The sequence below is a fragment of the Podarcis filfolensis genome (genome assembly GCF_964270895.1).
Source record: "Podarcis filfolensis genome assembly, chromosome: 17".
Taxonomy (NCBI): Eukaryota; Metazoa; Chordata; class Lepidosauria; order Squamata; family Lacertidae; genus Podarcis; species Podarcis filfolensis.
In genome coordinates, this window is record NC_139621.1 from 2466796 (window position 1) to 2492475 (window position 25680).

Consider the following 25680-nt stretch of genomic DNA (forward strand, 5'->3'; position numbering starts at 1 on the left):
CAGACAAGAAAGCAATATTGCAAAAAGATCAAATCCAGAAGAGGGGGAAAATGGCAGCCTATGCAAGCCTCCCCTGTAAACCCCCCTCCCATGTTACTGCACACGTAGCCAGCAGAAGTACGCTGCAAAAAGAAGAGAGAGATTTTATTGGTTTTTGAGAAGAGATGATAGGAGGTTTGCTTGGAAATAATAAATGGAGGAAACAATTACTCCCCACATCTACTTCTCCAATATACAATCTATGTCAGAAAAATGGCACTAGGGACCAATCCCACCCTCCGCCTCAAAATGTGCCGCACGTTGGCTTGGTTTTAGGCAACTTACAATGCAGACAGAGCCTGGAAGGAGGAGCCCTGCTCATACTCCCCGTGCCCCGTCCCTTGATAGAGGCACAGCAGTCTTGACTTAAAAAGAGGTCAGGTACCCCACCAGCCCCCTGTAGCTGTGCACTGGGAAGGGGGCTTCACGTCTCTCGGGTACGGCTAAGCAGTGCTGCGTTTTCCTGCTTCATGGCCCGGTAGTCACTGAGAATCCTCTCCAAATTGCTCAGGGTTTTCTTGCTGGTTTCACTCTCAATCTGGGAAAAGAGACATTTTATTTTATGAATGGGTAGCAGTGTTCAGCAGGGAGAACTATTGTTTTATGATGGTATCCCAGTTGTGCTATGTAAGCAGCCATGTAAGAGTTGCATTCAGAATGGAAGCCTATAAATATTTTAAAATAAATAGAGTAAGTGTTAAGGGGATCTTTAAAAAAACCCAACACCACTTATTTCTGCTTGAGTGCTGAACCAAGTTTGCCTGCTAAATCTGGTCATGCTTAAAACAACCCCCCACCTACCACACCTCGTGCATATCATGTGAATAAGACTGCGGCATTAATCTAGGAAGGAACATCGTGCGAGTGGCAGGTGTGATTGGCAAGATGCAGGAGGGCTCAGGTTCAACTCCTGGGATCGTAATTCTATTCCTACTCATCATGGGAAAGGGGGAGAAAGACACAAATTTGGAGGCCACTGAGGTCCCACATCCTGTCCACAGGAAGTAGGTTCAGGCACCCACACTTCCTGCTTGCAACCTCAACAACAAGAGTCATGCTTTTTTTGTTAATCTGGAAGTAAAAAAAATATCTGAGGTGCATGGTGAGTCTACAGAATCACAACGGACAGAGTCCATAATGAGGGCTGAGAATCAAGGGGCAGCCTCATCCAAAAGAGCAGAAGCGGCAGATAACAGGCGGGAGGATATGGACAGAGCAGGCATGGAATGTCCCTCTTTCTAGACTGAAATCTCAACTTCTGAGCGAGTGAGATCAGAACCCCCAAGTTTAAAAATTAATTTAAAAAAATCAAAAGGACTTTGATGTGTACAGATGGCAGAATCTGCAAGCTTTCAGCACAGGGGTAAGGAAGCAGGAGAGAAAGTGTGACTGGAAGCCAGAAGAGAGGGACAGGGGTCCATGTTTGGCAGCTGCATTTTTATTTCTAAAGAGGGAGTTGTTAAAAGATATTTCCTGGTATCCTAATTTCTGAAACAATTTCCTCCACACAGAAGCTCAGATTACTGCAAGAGAGTAATGTTTAATGCTTCCGCCCACTTTCTGGCAGGCCTCACCTGCTCCTCTAAGTCCCGGATCTCCCTCAGGATGGTGCCTGTGTCCTCAATAGTCTGAATCAGTTGACTGCAGTTCTAAGGAAGAGGAAGAGGCAGAGTCAGCTGGAAAGGGATGTAGCTCTAACTCCATATCTATATATGAATTAATATATTACTGCTGAGGCTTACCTCGTGCAGTGCTGCCAAATATTTATATGCCTTCCTCACAGCCTCGTCGCGTTTGGCATCCTGCAGAAAGAAAGAATGCAGAAGGGAGGGATGGAAAAGTTAGCAACTGGAAGGTCAGTCAAAGCGCTCTCTCCATCTCCCCACCCGCCAGAATCTGATCCCTTGCCTTCACCTTAAAAACCAGCTCATCAGTGACAGCAAAGGTCCGGTCTACCTTCCCCGTGAGGCCATTGATCTCCTTCTGGAGCTCCTTGGTATCTGACAAGATCTTGAGAAGCACAAATAGCAGGCATTAGAAAATGGAGACTGTTAATAGGTTGAAAACCCAAACTCAGGAACAAAGACAGATAACAACAGTGGTAACAACAACAGACTAACAGCTGGTTCTGTCCTGGGTTGAGGGATAGTACTTGTGGTCAGCATAGCTGGGCTCCTGCTGGTTGCCTGCATGACAGGATCATCCCTGGCACAGGGAGATGCTGCTGAGGGGCACCATCTTCGCATGATCAGACACACGCATGTCGGCTATGAGAGTTTGCAGGCCCCATGGGATTGCAAGGGTCCCTTGTCTTAGTATGAATTAAAGGCAGTAGTGGCATCCTTTTTAAATCAGCTTCCATTTATTCAGCAATCTCAGGGGGACTCTGCTTAGTTTCTTGTTAAGCCCCCATACCTGGCAACCCACCCACCCACTTTTATTTTATTTTAATTACTTTTAATTCATTTCATTTTGTGTACTGCCCTACCTCAAAGGAGCACAGGGCAGTTTACAATTGGGTTTAAATCAGCCGGAGAATGAAGAATAGTAGTGTGAAAGAGGGGGAATGTGCCCAGCCTGGTTCTTTGCAAGTGTGCATTTCTTATCTCTATTATCTGCGTGGGAGAGAATGTTTGGGTGTACATTTTTGTACGTCTGTAAGTTCCTTTCGTACGTACAAAAGAGTATGAAGTGTGTATATCCATCCATCCAACTTACATTACCACCCCTTATACAAAACCCCCAGAATGCTTTACAAATATCTTTAATAAGAAAACACACACTCAACAGATAAAATTAAAACTTACAGTATATCCAATATAGGACTCTCATTCAAAAGTTCTGGACAGAAATGAAAAATGTTAACAGATGGGTGGAGGCAGAACAGACATACTTTCTCACATCTGAAGTGCCAGGGGCCTGGTTTTCTTGGGTCTGTCTGTTGTAGGTGGAGGTTTATTGCAGGGAGGGGTTATGTGCATGTTAAAGTTGCAGATCCATGCATCTGAAACTTGGAACTGCTGCAAGTATGTATCAACCCAGGAGCGGGTAGCCCAGTTTTAGCAGCCAAAGGCACAGCCATGTGAGGACTGCAAACACCCAGCCCATTCTGCTCAGCGCTTCCTTCCCTATAGCTCTGCTCAAGTGTTTTCCCTCCCAGCCGTTTTTGACATTGGAGCCTAGCTGCGAAAAAAAAGTGCCAGGATAGGAAGAAGCTGAGAGGAGACTACCCAAGGGGATGGGAGGATTCACCCCCCTCACCTGCATGGCCTTTTTGCTGTTCAAACCCCACCCCCACCCCTTGCATGCCTGGCAAATTGTGGCAGTCCTTCATTTCAACAGATGAATCTGCCGTCATGTAGCTTAACCCTAGGGGTGACCAACAGTACACCCTATGTATTTTTAAAAGTCAATTCAAAGAAAAAACAGGCTGAAGATTTATAAAAGCTACTAAATCTATCACCATTGGTTTAATGCACTTTCCAACTACATCCAATAGGTATTATTCCTGAAGGAGAAAGTGGCGGAGGAAGAGATTATAAAGCAGCTTCCTAATATGCTGATCAGTTAGGCACATCAGCATAGTTAAATGTGCAGGAAGTGGGTGCAAAAAACCCTTTACTACTGTGCCAAGATTGTAAATCCTGCTGTGCAGACTGACTCTCATTGTGCTATAGCCTCCCCATCAAGGGCAGAGAGAGCTGAGGAAGCAGAGGATGCCACAGTTGTTGCCATGCAGAATGCTCAGTCATAGGTACACCACACTTCCAAAAAATTGCTCCCTGAAAAGGCACAACCCCCTGCTTGGAAAGCTACACACTCTTCCCTGGCTGCTCCCCTCCCAGTGTATGTTCTGCATCTTGGTTGAAAACTGTCTCCTGAACACCCTCCACACAGGGTACCAACCCTTTTATATAGTGCCAAGGGGAGTTTGTGAGAACCAAAGTGATAGAAAAAGTCTAGAGTGATACATAGTCCAGATCTGAAGTAGGGGGAGACATCCACTGTATCCACCTATGGATTCAGAACAGCAAACGCTCTGCCCTTTGATACTTCTATGGTGAAAGTGCTCTAGGGCTTTGCATTGGAAGTTATAAACACAAAATCGGTTCAAAATCATAAGTGCTAATAAGGGCTACAACAGTGTGTAACTCTAGAGCATGGGTAGGCAAACTAAGGCCCGTGGGCCAGATCAGGCCCAATTGCCTTCTGGATCTGGCCCACAGACAGTCTGGGAATTGCTGCAAGGATCACCAGCATGCACACATGCTTTCCCTCTCCCTCACATGGTGGTGGTGCCGGCGCCTCCTCCCTCCCTCCTCCTGGCTTCTCCTCGCCCTGCCTAGAGGAGGAAGGGGGCTGGGCTTTGTTGGTGCCAGCAGCAGCAGTGGCATTCGAGCGGCTGCCATTTTAAGCAGCCCCTCTCCGGAGCCCTTTCGTGTGCCGCTCATCATCCCTCTGCCACCACCGCCAGTCCCTGCTGCTCACAAGACACAGGTAAGCAGCCACTGGGGCTCAAGGTGCTCTTGCATCATTTCCCCCCCAATATATAGTCCGGCCCTCCACAAGTTCTGAGGGACATTGGACTGGCCCCCCTGCTGAAAAGTTTGCTGACCCCTGCTCTAGAGAGCCTCATCCCACCTCTGAGGTAGGAACTGGGCAGGAGGAAATGTTTTTGTCATTTTCTGTGGCTCACAGTTACAACTAGAATATAACATTTTCCCTCCTAGTGGCAAAGACAGAAGCTTTATTTTGGAGGCTATTTTTTTAAAAAATGGCTATGTTTTATATGCACCACATAGAATCAGCAAATTGTAGAGCTGATGGTCATCTAGTCCAACCCTCTGCCATGCAGGACTCTTGCCCAATGTGCGGCTTGAACCCACAACCCTGAGGTTCAGAGTCTCAAGTTCTATACCGCAGAGCTTTCCAAACTGTGTGTTGTGACATTTGTGTGTCCGCTGCAGTGTGAGGTGTGTTGTGCAAACAATCTTATGAGGGGTTAGTTGAACCTCCAGTTTGCTAGTAAAACTGATACTGTGTTGTGAAATGATGCATGTCTAAAAAGTGTGTCACCAACATGAAAAAGTTTGGAAGGCTCTGCTCTACCAACTGAGCTATCTCAGCTTGTTGACTGAGCTTAAAAGTGTGAGGATCCATCATGGAAAAGTACTGCATATGAGGCAAAACGTGAAAGCTCACTACTCATCACTATTTGCACATTCAAACCAGGTTAGGACAACTTTTTCCTTGACATTAAATGTTATGTATGTGCAAATAATGTCATCGCTGCTTTTAATATGTAAGGACCCTGAAATGTTCAGTCTTCCCCACCAGCTTTCTGCCATGGGCTCATCACACAGGGCTATCACCTGTGTACGCAAGACAAGGTTTGAGAAAGAACTTCACAGGTGCCCATTGTTTTACCTTTGTGATCTCCTCCTTCTGCTTACGAATATTGCCGACAATTTCTAGGATGCGCTGGGTATAGGCAGAGCGAGAGACATCCTTGGGAAGGGATTCTAGCTCCATAAGCTGGAGACAGAGTGGAAAGCAGGAATGGGATTGGGTTACAACAAGCAGACGAATGTGCAAATGGTACAGGGGCTCCTGGAAGAGACTAAGGAGTTTCTACCCCTGAGCCCCATCCCACTGTGCAGAGACCCAGGACTCACTTGAGGTGGCAAACGTGTCTGGACTACACCATGGCCAAATGCTCCTCCATTCGCACAACAAATCCCTGCACAAAGAAAGGTAACATGCAAGGGGGAATGCCAGCCTAGTTCCCTCAGGCATGCTAGTCTTCAATGGGCAGGATTCTGTTTTGTTTTTTTCATGAGGGAGCGTTCCATAATGTGATGTAGCCTGGACACAGGTTCACCTGTTCAATGAGGCCAGGTGGAATTGTAACTAGTATAAGTTAACAAACTGACTTATGAAACAGGTGAGTCCTCTCAGGAGTACTGGCGGTTGTAAGAATTTTTCTGAGATACTGTCACCCATTTAAAGTTAGCAAATATCTCCCAATTACAGAGAAACAGTAAAATGTGGAGTGGGGAAAGGATTCTCATTATTCATTCTCTGTGGAATAATTACCGCACAAGAAGCAATGGACCATAAATCACCTTGTGCATACCGAGCTTTGCCAGGAGCCCTGCACCCCAAACCACCACCCTAAGACACGTCACTAACCAGCTGTTTGTAGAGATCATCCTTGCGCTTCGCTTCATCCGCGGCTGATCGGATCCGCTCATGCAGCTCCCTGATCTCTGACAGGCGCTGTGATGATTCCAGCTGCAAAGAGGAGCAGACAAGAGAGTCTCACGGCTGCCCAGGCTCCCTCCCAACCCTTGAAGGACTCCTCACACCCTTTCGCTTGCGTCACCTCCTTGGAGTCATGGAGGGCCTTGAGCTCCCGGAACTCCTGGATCAGAGGCACCCGGTGCTTCTCCCACTGGGCGGCCAGCTGGATGACCCGCTGTGCACTGCTCTCCACCACCACCTGCAGGAGACCAAAAGTGAACCTGAGATTCTAAGCCTCCTGGGCTCTCTCATCTGCTATGTGGTGTTCTATGGCATTTTTGGAGATAGCAGGTGAGACCCTGTACACTCACATGCACCAAACCCCTTCCTCCTTCCCCTACTGCTCCAATCCCACTGAGGACATCTGATAAGACGGGTGCACAAGTGGGTGGTGGACAACGGTGCTTAATAAAAGCTCCCTCCAAAGGCGGATTCAGGGTGTTCCTCTTCCCTGCTTCCACTTACAACTACAGCCTCCTCCACCCATGTCCACATCCATCTGTTGTCTCCCTTTACCAAGCATCCTGCCACTGAACCACCTGTAGGTTTCTAAAACCTTTCTCAATGGTCCCCACGGAAACTCCAGCAAGCACCCCCACCCTCTGCAGCCTCCTCATTCCTGGCTGCTCCACTCCCAACAATGGAAAGAGGGGCTTCTGCCCTCCTCTTGCCTGGCCCATTACCTGCAGCTTAGCCATGTTGTTCTCTGCATCGGGAAGTAGCTGTACAGCACAGCCCTTCACTCGCAGCACCTGGTCCCGCTCTGTCACTCCCAGCTGCCGCTGCCGCACCTCCCCTTCCACCTGAAGAAGAAATGGATCGCCCTCAGGACTGACCCAAGGTGAAGCCCAAATGGGGGAGGGGGCAGGCACCCAAGAACACAGTGGTGTCCTTGCACAGCCCCCACTTGCTTCAGAGGGGCTTCCTCAGGAGATCTGCCCCATGGGCTAGGGCTATATTTCTCCCACTCTGCCAACCACAAACCTTTAGGCAGCTCATTCTGGAGACCATGCCCCATCAGGGCCTTGGGAGTCCTTCAGCTTTTCCTCTGCCAGAGGTGCTGCAAGTGCTGCTGAGAGACAGAAGGGGGTCCTAGAGGCCCTTTAGCTGGTGGGGCTCAGCCAGACAGTGGTGCTGCCATCCCCCAACTGATTCTTCTCACCTGTGTGAGAGTCAACCCCAGTGTGGCGATCTGGCCTTCAAGAGCCTCAATCTGCTCCATGAGATGGCCCAGTTCACCTTCCAAAGCTTCCAGTTCTGTTGCTTGGCGTTCCCGTAAGTCCTGGGGGGGGGGAAAGGGGTGAGTGGGGGGGGGAGTGATGCTTGAGGAATCAGAGCTGGAATCCTGTCTTAATAAACCCTGCATTTATGCAAAAATACAGCTCAACCCATCTCTTATTACAAGTATAATTTCTTTTTGTTATTACTTGAAATTCCTTAACCACCCTTCATCAAAAGTATATGACAGGCTTTTTGGAATATCCAGTTCCCTGTTCCAAAAATTGCCTCTATTCTGGGTGAAGATGTGTGAATAAAAGATATTCACACAACACACCCACACACAATTAGAAAACACACATGCACAACAAAAGGCATTGAGACAAAACACACATGGTTTTTCCTCCATGTAAAACCACAACAACCCACCACAGAGCCCACCGTGGGAAAAAAGGGGGTGACAGGCAAGTTGTCCTCTTGTAATGGAGGTGCATGACCCCATGGAAGCCTGTTAATGCCGAAACAAGTGGCTGGTGGAGGTGAAGATCTTAGTATAGCGGTCAAAGAAGCAGGGCTCTGGGCTCTAAAAACCCATCATGAGTCTTCCTTGGTAAACAGCTGCATTTCGTTGCAGATCCCACCCCCACCCCCCAAATCCAAATTTGGACAATTTGGATTAAAGTAAAAAGGCACCCCGGCTGACAAGATGTAAACAAATGCTGAGGAATGATCAGCTGTGGTGTGAAGATCTTAAAGAAGTTATTCTTGCAAAGATGAATGTCTGGAAAAAGGGGGCAGACAAATGTTTCAAGTCATTTTATTTGCAAAGGATTTGTAAAGCTGCCGCTCTTCCCAGAGTATCAGAATTATAAGAATTCAAGAAGAGAAGAGAAGATTCTAAGAGGAAATCAGGGTCTTATTATTTTTAAAAGAAGATTCTTTGATGTGTTCACCAAGTTATTTCAACAGCTCCTGCCACCAATTGCAAGCTGCTGACAATATGTGACATGAGGATCCCCAACATCTGCACTGACTTCCTGTTCTCTCTGCAGCACAATTCAAGGCGATGGTAATAAAACCCAAAGCAGCTTAAGACTCAATATACCTAAGAGACCATCACCTCCCATGTGCCCCCTTGCCTGTGTGCACATACATGCAGTTTTTATTAATTCAAAAAGCAGAATGAGATGGCATAAAGCATGCCCCAATATTTTTTAGCCACAACCCCCTTCCCCATCTGGGCTCTTGCCTTTAGGCAAACAGAACTGGCTCTCACTAGAGCCCCCCCCCTGCCCCGCTCTTTGGTTTACCTGTTCTGATGTCCGGGACATTGACAGCGTTTCCACTTGCACTGCCGATTCTGCCTCCTGTTGGGAGACCAAACAGAGAGTAATCATAGACCATCACCTCTTCCCCTGCATGCTCCACCCCTCCTTGCTTGCTCCCCAACCTACCTCAACAAATGAGATTCTTCAGCTGGTGCTGCTGAATAACTCAAATCACTTTGATCCAAAAAAACGTTGTTGTTGTTGTTGTTGTTGTGCCTTAAGCCCATCCCCCCATTCTAGGCCCTCCCCAACCCCCTTCATACCTGCTTATAGGCCAAGTGCTGAGTGTGGGTGAAGCGAGAGCCCTTGGCCAGAGCCCCAGCATGCTCACGGCCAGCACCAAAAGCACCCAGGAGCTGAATCAGGTCCTGGGCTGTTCCCTGGTGGGCAGGCCCAGCACGAGGAGATGCCTGCCGGAACTGGTCCAGGAGGCGCCGCTGCAGCCGCTGACGCTTCCATTGGTGGTATTCCTGAGGGGAGGGCAAAGGGAAATAAGGGGCGGGGTTTGGCAGTGCAGACTGGAGATTGGGTGGGGAGTGGCAAGCAAATAATCTTGGGAACACAAGCCACCTCAGCTGGGATCAGGGCGAGTGGATTCTATTCCCCTCTACCAAGGCCAAACCGTCACACCTCTAGTTAGATCCAGACTTTGGAATGCGGATGGTCCTCTCAGAAAACTCAGGCATCCAGGAAGGCATTCCACACATTGTGAAGGACCATCTGAGTGTGCGGTGGAGGCAGGAAGAGATAAGATTGCTACTTCCCTTCTTGTCTGAAGTCAGGGGTGGGATCTCTAAAGTTCTCTCAACCTAAGGGAAGATCCATTTCTCCTAGCTGGGAGAGCACTCAGAAATCTCTCTTCTATAATGACCAGATATTCCTGGACTAAAAGGAGGAAGAGGAAAAAAATATCTAACGTAGAGGGTGGGCACACAAGATCTACCACTGCACTTTCTGCAAGTGCTCACCGTTATATATTTTTTCTAAAATGTTTTGCATTCATTTTGGAAAATTGGGTTGCAGAATATCCCCTTTTGCAATGGAGCTGACGTGAGAGGAGGACTGCCAGACTTGCAGCAGTTTCCCTGAGCCTCTTGCTCTGGTGTCTTACTAAAAAGTGGCTCTGGTTTTGTATGTCGTATCCTAGACAGACCTCCCCGGAGAACTCCAGACCTGCTGTAGGCCAACCAAGAAGTAGCATCTCCTTCTTGCCATATAGAAAACCAGGGCTCCACCCATCCCTGTGGCCTTCAGATCATTCCACAAACCACTCTCTTCAGCGCCTCACTGTGGGCATGTTCTGCTGAGTGGAGATGAGTGTTGGGTCGGGCTATTGCAGCTCCTTTGAGGTGTGCTCAAGAGGCAAGCAGGGTAAGCAGGAAGGTGAAAAAAATATTCCATCAATAGCTAAAGGGTAAAGAGGGAGCATAGCTCCTCCCAAGTCCCAAAAGTGCAGAGCAGCAGGACTGGACTGAATTGGAGTGTGTGTGCTTATGTGTCATAGTTCTCCTATTTGCTTGCCGCTGCCTACCAGAGCAGGACTCTAACTCCCATCAACCCTAGCCAACATGGCCAATGATCAGGGATGATGGGAGCTGCTGTCCAGACACACCTGGAAGGCCATCCCTGATCTAAAGGGAAGGTACCTTGACTTCTCTAGACACAGTTTCTCCTCTCCTCTCAAGAGATGTGGGTGTCAGGGAGGGAACAAAAGACAACCCATACATAATGGAAGAAAGGAAACTCAGACAGAGGAGCCCACTTCTGGTGTGACTTTAGAGTGCTACAACGACTACCATGTAATAGCAAAGAGAATGAGCTGCACACCTGCAGTTCCTGCTTCAGATGTATTTCTTCCATGAATCACTAAGGTGGTCTTAGGCAAGTCACAATTTTTCTGGCCTCACCCACACCCTGTACAACACCGGGCACTACCCTTCCTCAGAGGGCAGCCAATGCAAACTATCATCGCCATGCTGCTGCCACCAGCCACCGAGTCAGGATAAAGAGGCCGAGTGCCACCCATTGTGCCCACCTCCGGAGTCATGCGTGATCCAAGGCCTTGGCTCTTCCACTCGTTCTCCCAGTCTTGGGCTGTGCTCAGCTCAGCCATATTAAGCTCCAACAGGGATGGCATCAAGGATGCAGGTCGGGACAGCTGGGCTGACACGGGGGGCAGGAACTTGACAAAGAACTCTTTCCTTTCTAGGGAGAAGAGGATGAGGCCAGTTACACTGACACACGCTGGTTAGCCCCAGCCCCTGCTTTGGGGTCAATCAAGTTGAGCCAAATGTTGGGAGAGCAACTTTCCTCCCCTTTCTTAACCCGGGAGGAGGCCTGCAAGTCCTGCACTCAGCAGCCTGCTCCAAGCTCCTCATTCAGAAATGGCGAATTGGACCAAAAATTACGTGTTTAAAGAGAAAGGAATTTACAGGTGTTTCCCCACCTACATGCATTCAACTCACGCATGACCACATATACATGTGGTGCTGGGAAATAATTTTAAAAAATCAATTTAAACTGCGAAAAGGGCAAAAACAGCCTGAAAAGAGCAAAATACCAGCAGCAGCAAGTGAATCTGCCCCACAGCCAAGCACTTTAGGGGACTGGTCTACCTGCCTTGCTGTTTCCACATAATCCTTCAGCGTTGTCAAAGACTGAGAGCCACCACTGCCACCATTCATGCCAGTCTGGTAAGTGCTGCTGGTTTTTTAAAGGGTTTTTCAAGGGTCCCCAGAGGTTTATAGGGCGTTCACAGTCCTTTACACTGTAATCCTATGTGCACTAACTTGGGACTAAGGACCACTGGACTCATGTCAGGGAACTGCCATCGGAGCCAAGAGTGGAGGTAAGGCTCCCCAACGATGCAGGAGAAGGGACCAGCAGGGAGAGAGAGAACACTTCCTTTGGGGAAGGAAATCGGCGTGACACCAGGAAGAAAGGGGAGCAGGGAAGGACTTCGGAGACATGGCTCCAAGACTCTTCCGCAGAGACCAGCGGGGAGAGCCCAGGACCTCCGCTGGCCACGCCCACTCTGCGCAGAAGACTTCCACGCAGGGAAGCTAGGCGGAGACTTGGCGTCAAGCAGCTTTTATGTTGGAAGAAGTTCAGGAAACACCCACTGACGGATTCTGCCAGTGACTGACACAGCCACGGAGAAAGGGCTGTCCAGCCAGGGAAAGGTTTAGCCAGACAACGTTGCCTAGAGCAGCAGCCCACTTACGCACGAGCAACCCCAATTCCCTTTACAACTCAGCAGGACATACTCTCAGGATTCTAGGGATAAAATGTTTTTTGGTTTAGACAGACCCCTAATTGCATCTGTCATGCTAGCCAACTCAATGTAATCAAATAATTTTTCTTGCCATTCTTTTTTGTTGGTGCTGTCTCATTTTTCCAATTTTTTTGCAATTAGGGTTCTCGCTGCCACTGTTGTGTAACAGAATATTTTCTTGTTTTCCCTAGTGATAGCTGAATCTAGTATACCCAATTAAGAAGCCCTTAATTTTGTCACATGACCACATATGTAGTAGCGTCCCCTCTACTTGGTTGCACCTCCAACACTTTTTTGATTTTGTTTTATACATTTTGTATATTTTGCTTGGTGTTAAATACCATCTGTAAAACATCTTTAACAAGTTTTCCTTTATCACCTTGCAAGCTGTGAATCTCCAACTCTCCTTCCATAATTTTCCCCATGATGATAATTGAATAGGTTTACCTATACCTGCAGCCCGTTTGATCATTACCTCTTTTACTTATTCATCCTTAACCTCCCATTCCAATAAGATTCCATACATTTTAGAAATTGCCTTTGTCTTATTTTGTAATAATTCTTTATTGAAATTTCACTTGCAAAACCTTTTTTTAAATCTGCTTTGAACACCTTACAGTGGTACCCCGGGTTAAGTACTTAATTCATTCCGGAGGTCCGTTCTTAACCTGAAACTGTTCTTAACCTGAAGCACCACTTTAGCTAATGGGGCCTCCTGCTGCTGCCGTGCCGCCGGGGCACGATTTCTGTTCTCATCCTAAAGCAAAGTTCTTAACCTGAAGCACTATTTCTGGGTTAGCGGAGTCTGTAACCTGAAGGGTATGTAACCTGAAGCTTATGTAACCCGAGGTACCACTGTATTTAGTTGGTGGTACTGAATCCACCCTGTTAGGCAATGCTTTATTTCCTCATAATTTTTCAATTTCAATTTGTTATCTTTTTCTTCAAATAAATCCTTATACGTGGCCCAGTTCGATTCCTTATTTTTCCTTTTCACTGCCATCACCTCTAAGGGTGAGAGCCACCAGGGCGTTTTGGGTTCTAATAACTCTTTATACTTTCCCCATACTCTATATATCAACTTTCTTATAATAGGATTAAGAAATCCTCTGTGGACTTTCACCTTTTCATGTCCTAGGTAGGCATGCCACCCATAACAGCTGTCGAACCCTTCTAAGTCCAATAAGTCTACATTTTGTAATATCATCCATTCTTTTAACCAGTTTAGACAGGCCAAAACATAATACAAATTTAGATCAAGTAGTGCCAATCCGCCTCTATTTTTATTATCTATTAATAATTTTTGTTTAATTCTTGGTTTTTTATACTGCCAAATAAATCTTGATAAATCTCTTGCCATTCTACCTCTCCAATAAAAACATCCTACTTCTCCAATAATTGGTATCATTTGAAATAAAAACATCATTTTAGGAAGCACATTCATTTTCACTACTGACTTCCTACACAGAATGATAATTTTAGCTTGTTCCAAATCTTTAGATCCCTTTTAATTTCTTTCCAGATATTTATATAATTATCCTTAAATAAGTTGCTATTTTTATTTTTATTTAATTTAAATCCTGCCACTTTTCCAAATTTGAGGGTCCTTTCTATATTTTTTTTTTGTACGCTTCTTCCCATGATTTTGGTATTCTTCCTTCTTTTAATTCATGACTGTTTTCATTGGTTCTGACTGTGTATCTTCTAATTTCTTATAGTATGCTGCCAACAGGCCGTCCATACCTGGAGATTTTCCTGTCTTTGCTTTTGAAATTGATTGTTGCACCTCCATCATCGTTATTGGTAAGTTTAATTGCTTAATTTTTCCACAAGTCTGTTCTGTGCTAGGTATTTTTCCATCTCTTCTTGATATAGTTTCCTATAATAGTTTGCAAATTTTCCGCAAATTTCTTTGGGTTCTTCTATTGTTTTTCCTTCCTCTATTAATTTCTCTATTATTCTCTATTATTACATTAAGTTGGCTAGAATGACAGATGCAAATAGGGGTCAGTCTAAACAAAAATTCCAAAAAGAAGGGAAAATACACATTAATACGTGGACTTGTTTTGATTAACTTTTGCAAAACTAATTATGGTGTGAAAGCTTAAAATAGAAAGAAAAGGGGGGGAAATGAAGTGAGAAGAAAGTTTACTATATATGAAAGTAGAACCGTGCTGAGGATGAAGGAAGTCAACTAGAAGAAAAGAAGAACTGAAATATGGTTATATGTTCATTATCTGGTTCGTACTGGTTTTTGTATTTCCTTTTTAAGTTTCCTTTTCTTTAGTGTTATGTGTGTTTGTGTTGCAAAATAAAATAAATACGATGAAGAAGTAGAAGAAAAACAAGTAAATGTTTTTTGGGCTCTGATTTTCAGTTGGCCAGACAACCATGGGTGGGGAAGCCGATTGCATGAACAAATACTGGAAATTGGCATGGCATTTCTTTCACAAGTGGCTGGAGAAACCCAGCCAGATGGGTGGGGTATAAATAATAAAATCATCTTGCCTAGAATGTTATTTTTGTTCCAAACATTGCAAATTGTTGATAAGATGGACTGTTTCAAGAAGTGGCAGAAAGATATTTCTAAATTTGTCTGGCAGGGCAAGAAGCCCAGGATAAAATTCAAGATATTAACTGATGTAAAAGAAAGGGGGGGATTTGCCCTGCCAGATTTTAAACTTTATTATGAATCAGCAGCTTTCTGCTGGTTGAAAGACTGGCTACTTCTGGAGAATACAGATATTTTGGACTTAGAAGGGTTCAATAATACTTTTGGGTGGCATGCATATTTGTGGTACGACAAGGTTAAAGCTCATAAAGCTTTTAAAAACCATATTGTCAGGAAAGCATTGTATAATGTCTGGATTAAGTATAAAGATTTGCTGGAGAACAAAACTCCCAGGTGGTTGTCCCCAATGGAGGCAAAGGCTGTGAAAAAACTTAATATGGAGTCTAAATGGCCGAAATATTGGGAAATTTTGGAACAAGAAGGGGATATACTGAAATTGCAGAGTTATGAGAAATTGAAAGATAAAGTGCGAGACTGGCTACATTATTATCAAATAATGGAGGTTTTTAAGTTAGACAGGAAAATTGGTTTCCAGGTAGAAAAATCAAAATTGGAGACAGAATTGTTAGAATCCAAAACTAAGAACTTGTCAAAAATGTATAACTTGCTGTTGGAATGGAATACACAGGATGAAACAGTTAAATCAGCTATGATCAAGTGGGCACAAGATATTGGTCATAACATTATGTTTGAGGACTGGGAACGGTTGTGGACCACCGGTATAAAATTTACGGCATGTAATGCCTTAAAAGAAAATATTATGAAAATGATTTATAGGTGGTACATGACTCCAGTCAAGCTCGCAAAAATTTACCACTTGCCTGATAATAAGTGTTGGAAATGTAAAGAGACTGAAGGTACATTCTTTCACCTTTGGTGGACATGCCCAAGGATTAAGGCTTTCTGGGAAGTGATTTATAATGAAATGAAAAAGGTATTTAAATATACCTTCCTGAAGAAACCAGAGGCCTTTCTCCTGGGCATGGTCGGCCAATTGGTGTCAAAGAAGGACAGAACATTTTTTATGTATGCAACAACAGCAGCAAGAATACTCATCGCAAAGTATTGGAAGACAGAAGATCTACCCACCGTGGAAGAATGGCAGATGAAGGTTATAGATTATATGGGACTGGCAGAAATGACCGGCAGAATCCAAGACCAGGGAAAAGAGACGGCGGAAGAAGATTGGAAGAAATTTAAGGACTATCTTAAGAAACATTGTAAAATTATTGAATGTTAGAACGATGTTGATTCAGAAATTAAGTGGTTTTAAGCTGTAATGATTATGTAATCAAGAAAAGAAAGGTTAAAAATTTATATAGAAATTAGGGGAAGGATTTGCTGAATTGAATTAATTAGAGATTGGAATACAGAAAGGGGAGGTATGAGGAGGTCGGGAAAGTAAGTTTTATGAATATAAGGGATTGAAATTATACTTGTTGTTGTATGTATTTTGTATGTATTTTTGCTGTTTCTGTTTTTTGTTTTTTCTATTTTATATAAACTTTTAAAACTTTAATAAATATCTTATAAAAAAATAAAAAAATAATAAAATCATCATCATCATTATTAATATTCACAATCCCACGTACGCACATGCTCCCAGAATGCAATTGCCAAAGATCCACCAAGGACATACTGCTGGTGGCATCATCTACCCAGCCATGAACGGCAGGATGCAAGAGGAGCCCTTTGGGTAGCTACTCTAGGATCTCCCCCTGAGAGGCTAAAAAAAGGGCCTCCCCTAACTTGGGGGGACTCTCAGCACTCTGGAAAACCCTCTTCTTTTCTAATCAAAGGGGATCTGAGGGGAAGAGCAGAGACTTGTTGCAAGAAAACAATGCCGTACAAGTCTAGACATATCAAGAGGGGTTCCATGCAGGAACTAAGTGGGCCCCAAATTTATGCTGGCTTTGCATACATGATTGCAACCTTACATGAGTGAGAGGGAAATAAACAAATGGAGAATGGGAAAAACCTGCCATTCCATGCCCTCCATTTTACTTATTCCCCCACCCCCACACAGCTACAGGGCAAAACTCACCTGGGGGCACCTTCCCCAAAAAGGGGTCTGACTCTCGAGGCAGGACCAAGGGTTGAGCTTGGAATCGCTTCAGTAGGCAAGAACCCTAGCAAGGATAAGGGGGGAGGGGAGAGAGTCTGAATCAGCATTCACCCCACAGAAAGATAAGAAACACTGTAAGAGGAAATGGGTTCTGGGTTTACAGGTTCTGGAAAGAGAAATATAAAACAGGTGGCAAGGAGTGGGGTTATAAAATGAATTACTTGCTCAAGGAGTTTACATACTCAACAAGAAAAATACAGCAATATCTTGTTTAAGATATACCAATGGATGCATAGAAATTTGATTGATTTACATATTTCTGCATGGTTTGTTTAAAGTCAAAGGTAAAGGTACCCCTGACCGTTAGGTCCAGTTGCGGACAACTCTGGGGTTGCGGTGCTAATCTCGCTCTATAGGCCAAGGGAGCCGGCGTTTGTCCGCAGACAGCTTCCGGGTCATGTGGCCAGCATGACTAAGCCGCTTCTGGCGAACCAGAGCAGCGCACGGAAACACCGTTTACCTTCCCACCAGAGTGGTACCTAATTATCTACTTGCACTTGATGTGCTTTTGAACTGCTAGGTGGGCAGCAACAGGGACCAAACAATGGGAGCCCTCCCCGTTGTGTGGATTCGAACCACCAACCTTCTGATCAGCAAGCAAGCCCTAGGCTCAGTGGTTTAGACCACAGCACCATCCGTGTCCCTTAGAAGTCAGTATTTGGGTTTCTGCAGATTATGAAAAAATCTATCGGCAAGGAAAAAAAGCCCCAACAGTGCAGACCAGATCCTAGATAGTCATATGAACCCAAAATCCACAATGACCTTTTGCAAAGGTTTCCTGCATTTCTCCACAACATGAGGACTGGAAAGGCTTTCATTTTTAAGGAAGTCAACAGTCTTAGAAATAAAATTTCAGCAACAGATCTTGCTTATGAAGCCATGAACCCGAGGAGTGGGGCCATTAACCTAATAAGAGGGGTGAGGAAGCACACCTGTAAGAGCTGCAAGCGGGGGGTACGGCAGGCAGGGGGCACCCAGGGGACCGCCAGTTGCTCTTTGATGGCAGCAGCAATGGCTCTGCGAAGTGTCGTTGATTTGCCTGCAAAGACACAGCAGGTTAGAGAAGTTGCCACCACTTGGCCTCCCTGTGCCCGGGACCTGTGTTTGCCCAGTTTCCTCCATACCCACAGGCTGGTTGGCATCCTCTGAGGAATCGCGTGGGAGCTTCTCTACCAGGAAGAGCAGGAGGCGTCGGATTTCGGGCTCATTGCTGTACAAGAAGGTCTGATAGCCAACTTCCCCTTGATATCCCAGGTCCTAAATGATGGAAAGTAACATGTCAGTCCCACAGTGGGGCCGAGTGAGAGTGGCCTGCTGGGTAAAGGCGAGGAGTGAGGCTCTTTGGTGCCTGGTTCGAAGAGAGATGGAGCATCTAAAATAAAGGTGTTCCAAGCTGGCTCAAAGGACCAGGAGCCCTGCTTCCTTGGTGCAACAGTCCAAAGTGCTTGTGCTCACATGAGAACTCTCAAGAGGCCGCCTGGCTAACACAGTCCAGGATAGGACCATGGAAGGCCAGTCCTGCGAAATCAAGCTATTTGTGAACTGTAATGCCGTGCAACTACTTCTCAACAATGGATGATGAAAGACAACTTGGCAACTGCTCGCTGAGTCCCATGGATATTAAAAATATTTCTAGCAGTTAACATAACCAATTTTCAATGAGAACTATTAAGAAAAGAAAAAGTAGACACACACACAACCCAAAACTCAAACACCTGTTGGCCATGTGGCCATCCTGTCTGTTGTCTCTCACGACTTGCTAGCTGACTGACAAAGCTCTGCATGGCTGGGGGGGGGGGGGGCTCAGGTTCCACAAAAGCCTGCCAGAACTCTGCAGTCAGCCTGAGACCTTGCTAAGTCTCTCCCCACTATCTGAACTTTGGTGGGTAGCAATGGGCAAAGGAGAAAGTGTCATGGTGCCCTATTTGTGAAATAAGTGCTCGGATCAGTCAGGGCGACCACTTGCGCTCTGGACCCCTGCCCCTCCTGGCTGATAAAAACCATCAGGGAGGGAACAGCGGGCTGGGCCAGGGAGGGGATCAATGCCTCTTTACAAGAGGGGGAGGTCCCTGCCTGTTTGAAGGAGGCAGTGGTAAAACCACTCCTTAAGAAACCTTCCCTGGATTCGGAAAACCTAACTAACTACCACCCAGTTGCTAGTCTCCCTTTCCTGGGCAAGGTTCTGAAGCGAGACCAGATCCAGTTGCTTTTGGAAGAAACTGATTTTCTGGATCCATTTCAGCTGGGGTTTAGGCCCGGTTTTGGCACAGAAATTGCCAGCTCTTCCTCTGCTTCCTTCTCTGCTCCCCGCCCCCTCCATAGATATCAACCTTCCCTTTTTTTGCAGGAAATTCCCTTATTTCAGCGCTGTTTCCTGCTGCTTCCCGCTGCTATCCCGGATTGTTAGATATCCCATAGACTGTCCCCGGGACAGGTGAGGCTGCTGATCCCTTATTTTCAAATCTGAAAGTTGACAGCTATGCTCCCCTCGGCTTCTCCCTCCTCCTCCCTCAGTGCCAACTGGCTTTCCCTTCCTCTACTCTTTCCCAACACCCAATGTCCTCTCCTCTCCTCCCCTTGCAACATATCCTATGACCTCAGAGCAACAGCCATAACGGTAACATGGTTTGCAAGGGATGGGTGAGCACTGTCTGTCTGGAAGTTTATTTTACACATACAAATGAAACAACACCTCTGGGAGAAAGCCACGTTGCCCCTTCTCCCTGGCATGCTAGTTATCTGTGTACAAGGAGGTTTGGCATAAGCACCACCATTTGATACTGTGAAGCAAACTACTTGGCCTGAAGTACGCTCAAGTGGCTCCCTAACTTAGCATCTATGTGGTGCTCTGAAGTATTCAAACACAATTTTTGTTTTAACCCCTACAGCAACCCTGCAAGACAAGCCCACATTTTCCATGTCTGGGATGGGGATGGAGGTGCCCAATAATACCCCACCTTGCTCCACCCTCAAAAGGAAAACCCCACTCAGAGAAGTCATAGTGAGGATATTACAGACTTTCTCTACAGAAAGCAGGAGGGAGACAGGGGGATACTCTGCATGTCCTTAAGCAACAATGCAGACCAGCCATTATTCACTTACTTGTTCACATAACAGAAATGCATTTTTATTTAACAGTAAAAGGAGAGCTGAAAACCCTTCCCATGCCTCACTTCCCTATAGTCATTTGCTCCAGCTACTTCTCCCTGTTTCCAGCACAGATACCAGAAGTGAGCTGGCAACAGAGAGAAATGGCAGGATCATGAGAAATATGAAAAGAACGGTGTCTACTACTTGTCATGTTTAGTTCTGCCCATGGATTCTCTGCATTTTGCTGTTGTTGTTGCAAGTTTCTAGCCCTTATGGCTATTAAAAATGTGAATGTTCAAGGCCATCAGAAATTTCTAAAGCCAGAGGGGATTAAGCTTCTGAGCCTTGTTTAGCTCCTGGCCACAAAGATGAGCAAAGGCAGAATAAATTAAACACAATAGTTAGAAAAGGCAACTTGAAAATGTAATAATTATGCAAATTTAGTAAAACACCTCTGCTTTTCTTGTCACAGAATTTGGGTTATTATTCAAGTACACAGTCTTGCTAGCATTTCTCCAATAACTTCTCTGAGGTGGACAGAGGCACCAAAGTGGCATGGGCCATATTTATGTGAGGAGAAGATAATTTAATGTTGCTAAAAAACAGAACAAAAACCTTTTGTCAACTGCACAACTGTCTGCTGTGAACACAATCTAGGTTTCTTGCTTGAGTGCCAGAATTTTTTTTGGATAGGGCAGGAAAACACAACTGGAGGTCACGGACCAGCCACTTCTGGATCCTTTAACAAAAGTGGCCCATGGCTTTCCACGCTGAGACCTAGAAGCTTGCTTTTCCAGCAGACAAAATTCTATACTACACCAGATTTCTCACAACACCTTCAAGCCCAGAACTCATGGCACTTAATGAGACTATCTACCACTGCACAAACTTTCAGAGATGAAGAGCCTGCTTTGTTCAATGCATCCACACCCTGGTTTAGTTGTAGTTACCTGGCAAGCTTGCGCTAGGCTCATGCCAATTCGGAAGCGAGCAGACATCCCTGGAGGCAGGACGTGGCAGAGACTTGACCCCACAGAAGGATTGATGACACGAAGACATCGCACCACAGATTCAACTATCAACTCGGTGGTAAACTCCCGGATGCTCTGCACTTCCTCTGGGATATCCCTGGAAGGGGAGAAGGATGCAGGGATTATAGTCCCCTGCACTGACCATTTTCCTTTACTGCAACAGAAGAGCCTACATCTTCCACTCCATGCAGTAGGATGGAAGAACAAGGGAATGGTTTGCCAACTGCCATACTTTTTTGCAATTTGTCCTCTGCTGCTAAGACTCTGCTGCCATTGTACCACCTGTCCAATAAGCAGCTTGTAGGGACATGGGATACAGTCTCCTTGGTTTGAATGTATCTAAACTGGGGTGTTTGTTTGTTTCATTGGTTGTAAGTCACTTTGGGCAACATAAAACAACAAAATGTAATAATATTAATATTAATAATAATAATAATAATTTCCCAGGGCCCTGAACTGCAAGAAGGCAACTGACTACCTGTACTGCCAAGAGCCTCTTCAGAGAAGAGTTGGTGCAGCAGTGGTGGCTAAGGCTACAGTCCTATGTGTGCACATGGGGAATAAGCCTCCTAGATGACCCCACTCAGCAGTTTCATGTAGATGTTGGGCTCAGAAACTCCCTGGCAGCCAGTGCAGTTGGGCAACAATTGGTGCAATAAGCTCAAACTGTCTTGCCCCAGTGAACAATCCCTTAAGGACTGCCTCTCTACATATGAACCTACCTGGAGTCACAGAGCCACCTATGAGCTTCTGCAATACCATTGATTAATCCAACCTTGGTCACTAGGCAACTGCCAATTGCTTGCTCCCACGAAGCTCTGAGAAGCCATGAAACACCCAGCTGGAGCCAAAGCATCGGCAAGAAAGCATGATTCCCCAAGCAAAAACAAAGAGCCAATGGAACACAGCAAAAGCTGCAAGTTTTTAACCCCAATTAATTTCTTGCCTGGCCTAAGAGAAAGCCCTGGCATGAGCTTCTGGGTCTACTAGCTCTCCTGTGAAACCCCATTCCCTGGACCACAGCCTTTGCTTTATTAGAGTTCACAGCAGGAAAAGTATTCTGAATTTCTAGAAACTGACTTCAGCTTTTTAGGCTCCAGGCCTGTGAAATCCCATAGGAGACAGCAGCCAGCCACCCTACACCCCTACGTCAAATCCTGCATGAAGGCATGCTTCCAAACCCTTTTCTGTCTTTGTCCACCAAACCCATGATTGCCTATGGACACCACGCACCAGAGTACCTGACTTCTCACCACACCCACCCACTACTATGAAGAAGTACAGGCAGCATAAAGATGGCCTTACGTCCCACAGAAGCGAAGGGAATGTATGAGGATCTTGTCCACCTCTTCCATGATGCCAATACATCTATGGATACAGGAAACCCTGTGCAAAAGAAGAAGCATTACAACAACCAATACAGTGGTGCCCCGCAAGACGAATGCTTCACAAAATGAAAAACGCGCAAGACGAAAGGGTTTTTCAGTTTTTGCGTCGCTTTGCTAGACGATTTTCCCTATGGGCTTGCTTCGCAAGACGGAACATCTTGCGAGTTCTTGCGAGTTCTTTTCCTTTTTCTTAAAGCCGCTAAGCCGTTAATAGCCGCTAAGCCGTTAATAGCCGCTAAGCCGCTAATAGCCGTGCTTCGCAAGACAAAAAAACCGCAAGACAAGAGAATCGCGGAATGGATTAATTTCGTCTTGTGAGGCACCACTGTAATCTGGATGCTTATAGCAGCAGGGCTTAAGCCGGGGTACCTACAAGCAGCAAGTTCCATGACGACATTGGGACAAATTCATCTTTACCTTTTTCCTCTACAACAGGTTGGAATATTAACCCCCTCTTTCTGCAACTTTACTCCTGTCTGCCGGTTAGGCCAATCTTGTGAATAATCTCTCAAACTGTAAGTTGCCTACAAATATATCTCATACATACCTGCCTGCCCATGTTTTACTTACTTATTTAAACAATTTGCATGCTGCTTAACTACAATAGCCTCTAAGTGGTTTACAATAGTGTGAAAGGGGGAAGGCACAATTGAAAGATTTTCTGCTTTAAAAGATTTCATTGTTCTATTGCCTGGAGGCAATTCTTGCCACAGGCAACCAAGTCTATACTAGAGGTGAAGACCAGAGCAAAGTGCGTCCATATGAAGAGTACAAAGGACATTCCTAGCCCAGGAGCCACAGAGTGCAATTTCCCCCCAAGGGTGACAGACAAATTTTTCTGGGAAACTCACCAGCCAACCAGGAAGGCAACAGCTACCCCTTGAGATGTGGTTCAATGATTTGGGATACAGCTAGTTCAGGACAACTAACTGGGCTTAGAAGAGTTGCAAATGGGGTTATAAAGGAAAATACCTTTGCTGAAACCTGGTATCCTTTTTTTTATACGTAAAGGAAAAAGAAAGTAAAGCTCTCCCACCAGCCTCACAAAACTGTTGTAGAGAACCTATATGGCCTGCCAATGCTTTAAGACCATGTAAAATAACATGGTAGGGACGCGGGTGGCACTGTGGGTTAAACTACAGAGCCTAGGACTTGCTGATCAGAAGGTCGGCAGTTCGAATCCCCGTGACGGGGTGAGCTCTCGTTGCTCAGTCCCAGCTCCTGCCCACCTAGCCGTTTGAAAGCATGTCAAAGTGCAAGTAGATAAATAGGTACCGTTCTGGCGGGAAGGTAAACAATGTTTCCGTGCGCTGCTCTGGTTCACCAGAAGCGGCTTAGTCATGCTGGCCACATGACCCGGAAGCTGTACGCCGGCTCCCTCAGCCAATAAAGCAAGATGAGCGCCACAACACCAGAGTTGGTCATGACTGGACCTAATGGTCAGGGATCCCTTTACCTTTACCTAAAATAACATTTGCCTGGCACCAGCTTCATATAATATAGGCAGGTAATTAAAAACCTATTTTATTTCCTCATGTTTTAATCAACATATTGTGGCTGGTTTTTTGAGCTGCTTTGGAACTGCTATTGTTACATTATGTATTGCTTTGTACTGTATTCTCTGTTTTGTTGCATTTGTATGTAGTCATTTTATGCATTTCTAATAAATTTTAGAAAGGAAAAGAGCAAAGCCGCAGGCACTCCTCATTGTTCCTCACTAGTACCTGCTATTCAAAGGTGTCCTGCCTCTGAAGCAGAAAGTTCCTTTTCACTATCATGTCTCATACGCCTCTCTCTAGTGTTCTGAGAGAAGACGAACCTGGGAGAAGAAACACCTTTCTTGCTACACCATTCATGATTTCAAAAGCCTCTCTCTTGCCTCCTTCTAGTCATATTTTTATTTCTAGACCAATGTAGACGCCATCACCCTCTTTATAAGTCTGACCAATACTCCAAGTGTGAACTGTAAAGGTAATTAAAGCCAGGCTGGGATGGGCTCCAATTCCATGAAGGGAGCTGAAGAGAGGAGGATGAAGACAGGCTATCACCAGCTGGGTGTGGGGTGGATGGAGGGAGTCAAATTCTAAGGCGATGTGAATAACACAAATACCACATCAGAATACTAGCAACCAAGGCTGTGGTTTGTGGCAGGATCCCCCTATTCCAGTGGCTCTGGTTTTCTAAAGCAGGGGTAACACCACGTATTGTTGAGTTACAACTCCCATCGTCCCTGACCACTGGCCATACTAGCTGGAGCTGGGAGTCCCACATGTGGAGGTCACTACGATGGTTGCCTGAAGGCATCAGGAGGATGTACAGGCCAGAGTGGGCAATGCCTGTGAACAACTTGTAATGCTGGATTACAGTACAGATGCCCTCATTCTGCTTTTCCCCTTTTGGAGGAGAGCCTATCAATGGCCACCAGCCACAATTGCTGTTATTCTGCCACCACTGCCTCTAAATGCCAGTTGCGTGTGGGGAGAATACGGCTGCACTCTGGTTGTGCAGGCTTCCCATAAGCAGCCAGCTGGCCACTTTGAGAAGAGGATGCAGGGTCAGAGGGGCCCTTGCCCTGAACCAGCCAGGCTCTGCTGGGGTTCTGCAATATACGGGACTTGGTTTGAGGCACAGCAACTGAAAGGATTACCTGGAACACATGGGAAAACACGGAGTAAACTTTAACTTCACAACTGTAGCCTTGCTGTGAGACACACAGAAGGTGTGTGGGGCTGCCATTAAGCAGCAACATAGTAAACCTGGCAGTACTGATGCTGCAGGAGAGCTTGCGTTCCCTCCAGGGCACTGTCACCCCCCCTGCTTCTCCTCTGTCAGCTGAGGGGCAAACTGCTGAAGCTCGGCTTCCTTCCAGAGCACAAGAAAGATAAAGATCAGCAAGAGGCCTCGGGAAGAAGCAGGAGAGTCAACAGCTGCTCCGCTCGTTATCATCGCTCTCTGGTTGCACCCCGGCAATATGTCCATATCCTCCACGCTCGCCCCCCCTCGATAAAAGCCACTGAAAACCAAGTGGTTTGAGAGGATGAATTTTGGCACGTGCACCTTTCCTACCCTTGAACCCGAGAACAGCCTCGCTGGATCAGGCCAAGGGGGGGCCCCCACAGCGCCCCGCTCTCACAGGGGCCAACCGGGCGCCCATCAGGGGAAACCCGAGCCCCTCCCGCCCCCTCGGGCGCCGGCAGCCGGCCTTCGGGAGCGCCGCTGCCTCCCGCCCGGATCAGGCCTGGCCGGGCGCCCCCGGCAGCCCTCCTTCTGCGAGGGGCGCCCGGGAAGAGCCCGCCTGACGGGGGGCGCGAG

At 46.2% G+C, this 25680-nt stretch overlaps 1 protein-coding gene across 5 annotated transcripts in view; it reads right to left on the minus strand.

Annotated features, from left to right (window-relative positions):
• CCDC22 (CCC complex scaffolding subunit CCDC22) overlaps positions 1–25680 on the minus strand; it is a 70957-nt gene that overhangs the window by 44983 nt on the left and 294 nt on the right. The window contains exons 2-19 of one of the 5 annotated variants that reach the window (XM_083592192.1): positions 24093–25606; positions 22286–22366; positions 20900–21077; positions 17984–18116; positions 17792–17898; positions 16779–16863; positions 10924–11093; positions 9152–9358; positions 8871–8927; positions 7505–7624; positions 7026–7145; positions 6425–6541; positions 6232–6333; positions 5467–5574; positions 1954–2049; positions 1782–1841; positions 1614–1688; positions 119–577 (exon numbers count right to left, since the gene is read on the minus strand). In XM_083592192.1, the coding sequence (XP_083448318.1) occupies positions 464–577; positions 1614–1688; positions 1782–1841; positions 1954–2049; positions 5467–5574; positions 6232–6333; positions 6425–6541; positions 7026–7145; positions 7505–7624; positions 8871–8927; positions 9152–9358; positions 10924–11093; positions 16779–16863; positions 17792–17898; positions 17984–18116; positions 20900–21077; positions 22286–22335 (1899 nt within the window). In that variant the 5' untranslated portion in view covers positions 22336–22366; positions 24093–25606 and the 3' untranslated portion in view covers positions 119–463. Of the gene's footprint in view, positions 1–118; positions 578–1613; positions 1689–1781; positions 1842–1953; positions 2050–4053; positions 5575–6231; positions 6334–6424; positions 6542–7025; positions 7146–7504; positions 7625–8870; positions 8928–9151; positions 9359–10923; positions 11094–16778; positions 16864–17791; positions 17899–17983; positions 18117–20899; positions 21078–22285; positions 22367–23219; positions 25607–25680 lie in introns of those variants that run through there. The other 4 variants (XM_083592194.1, XM_083592193.1, XM_083592195.1 and 1 more) reach the window with 4 other exon arrangements.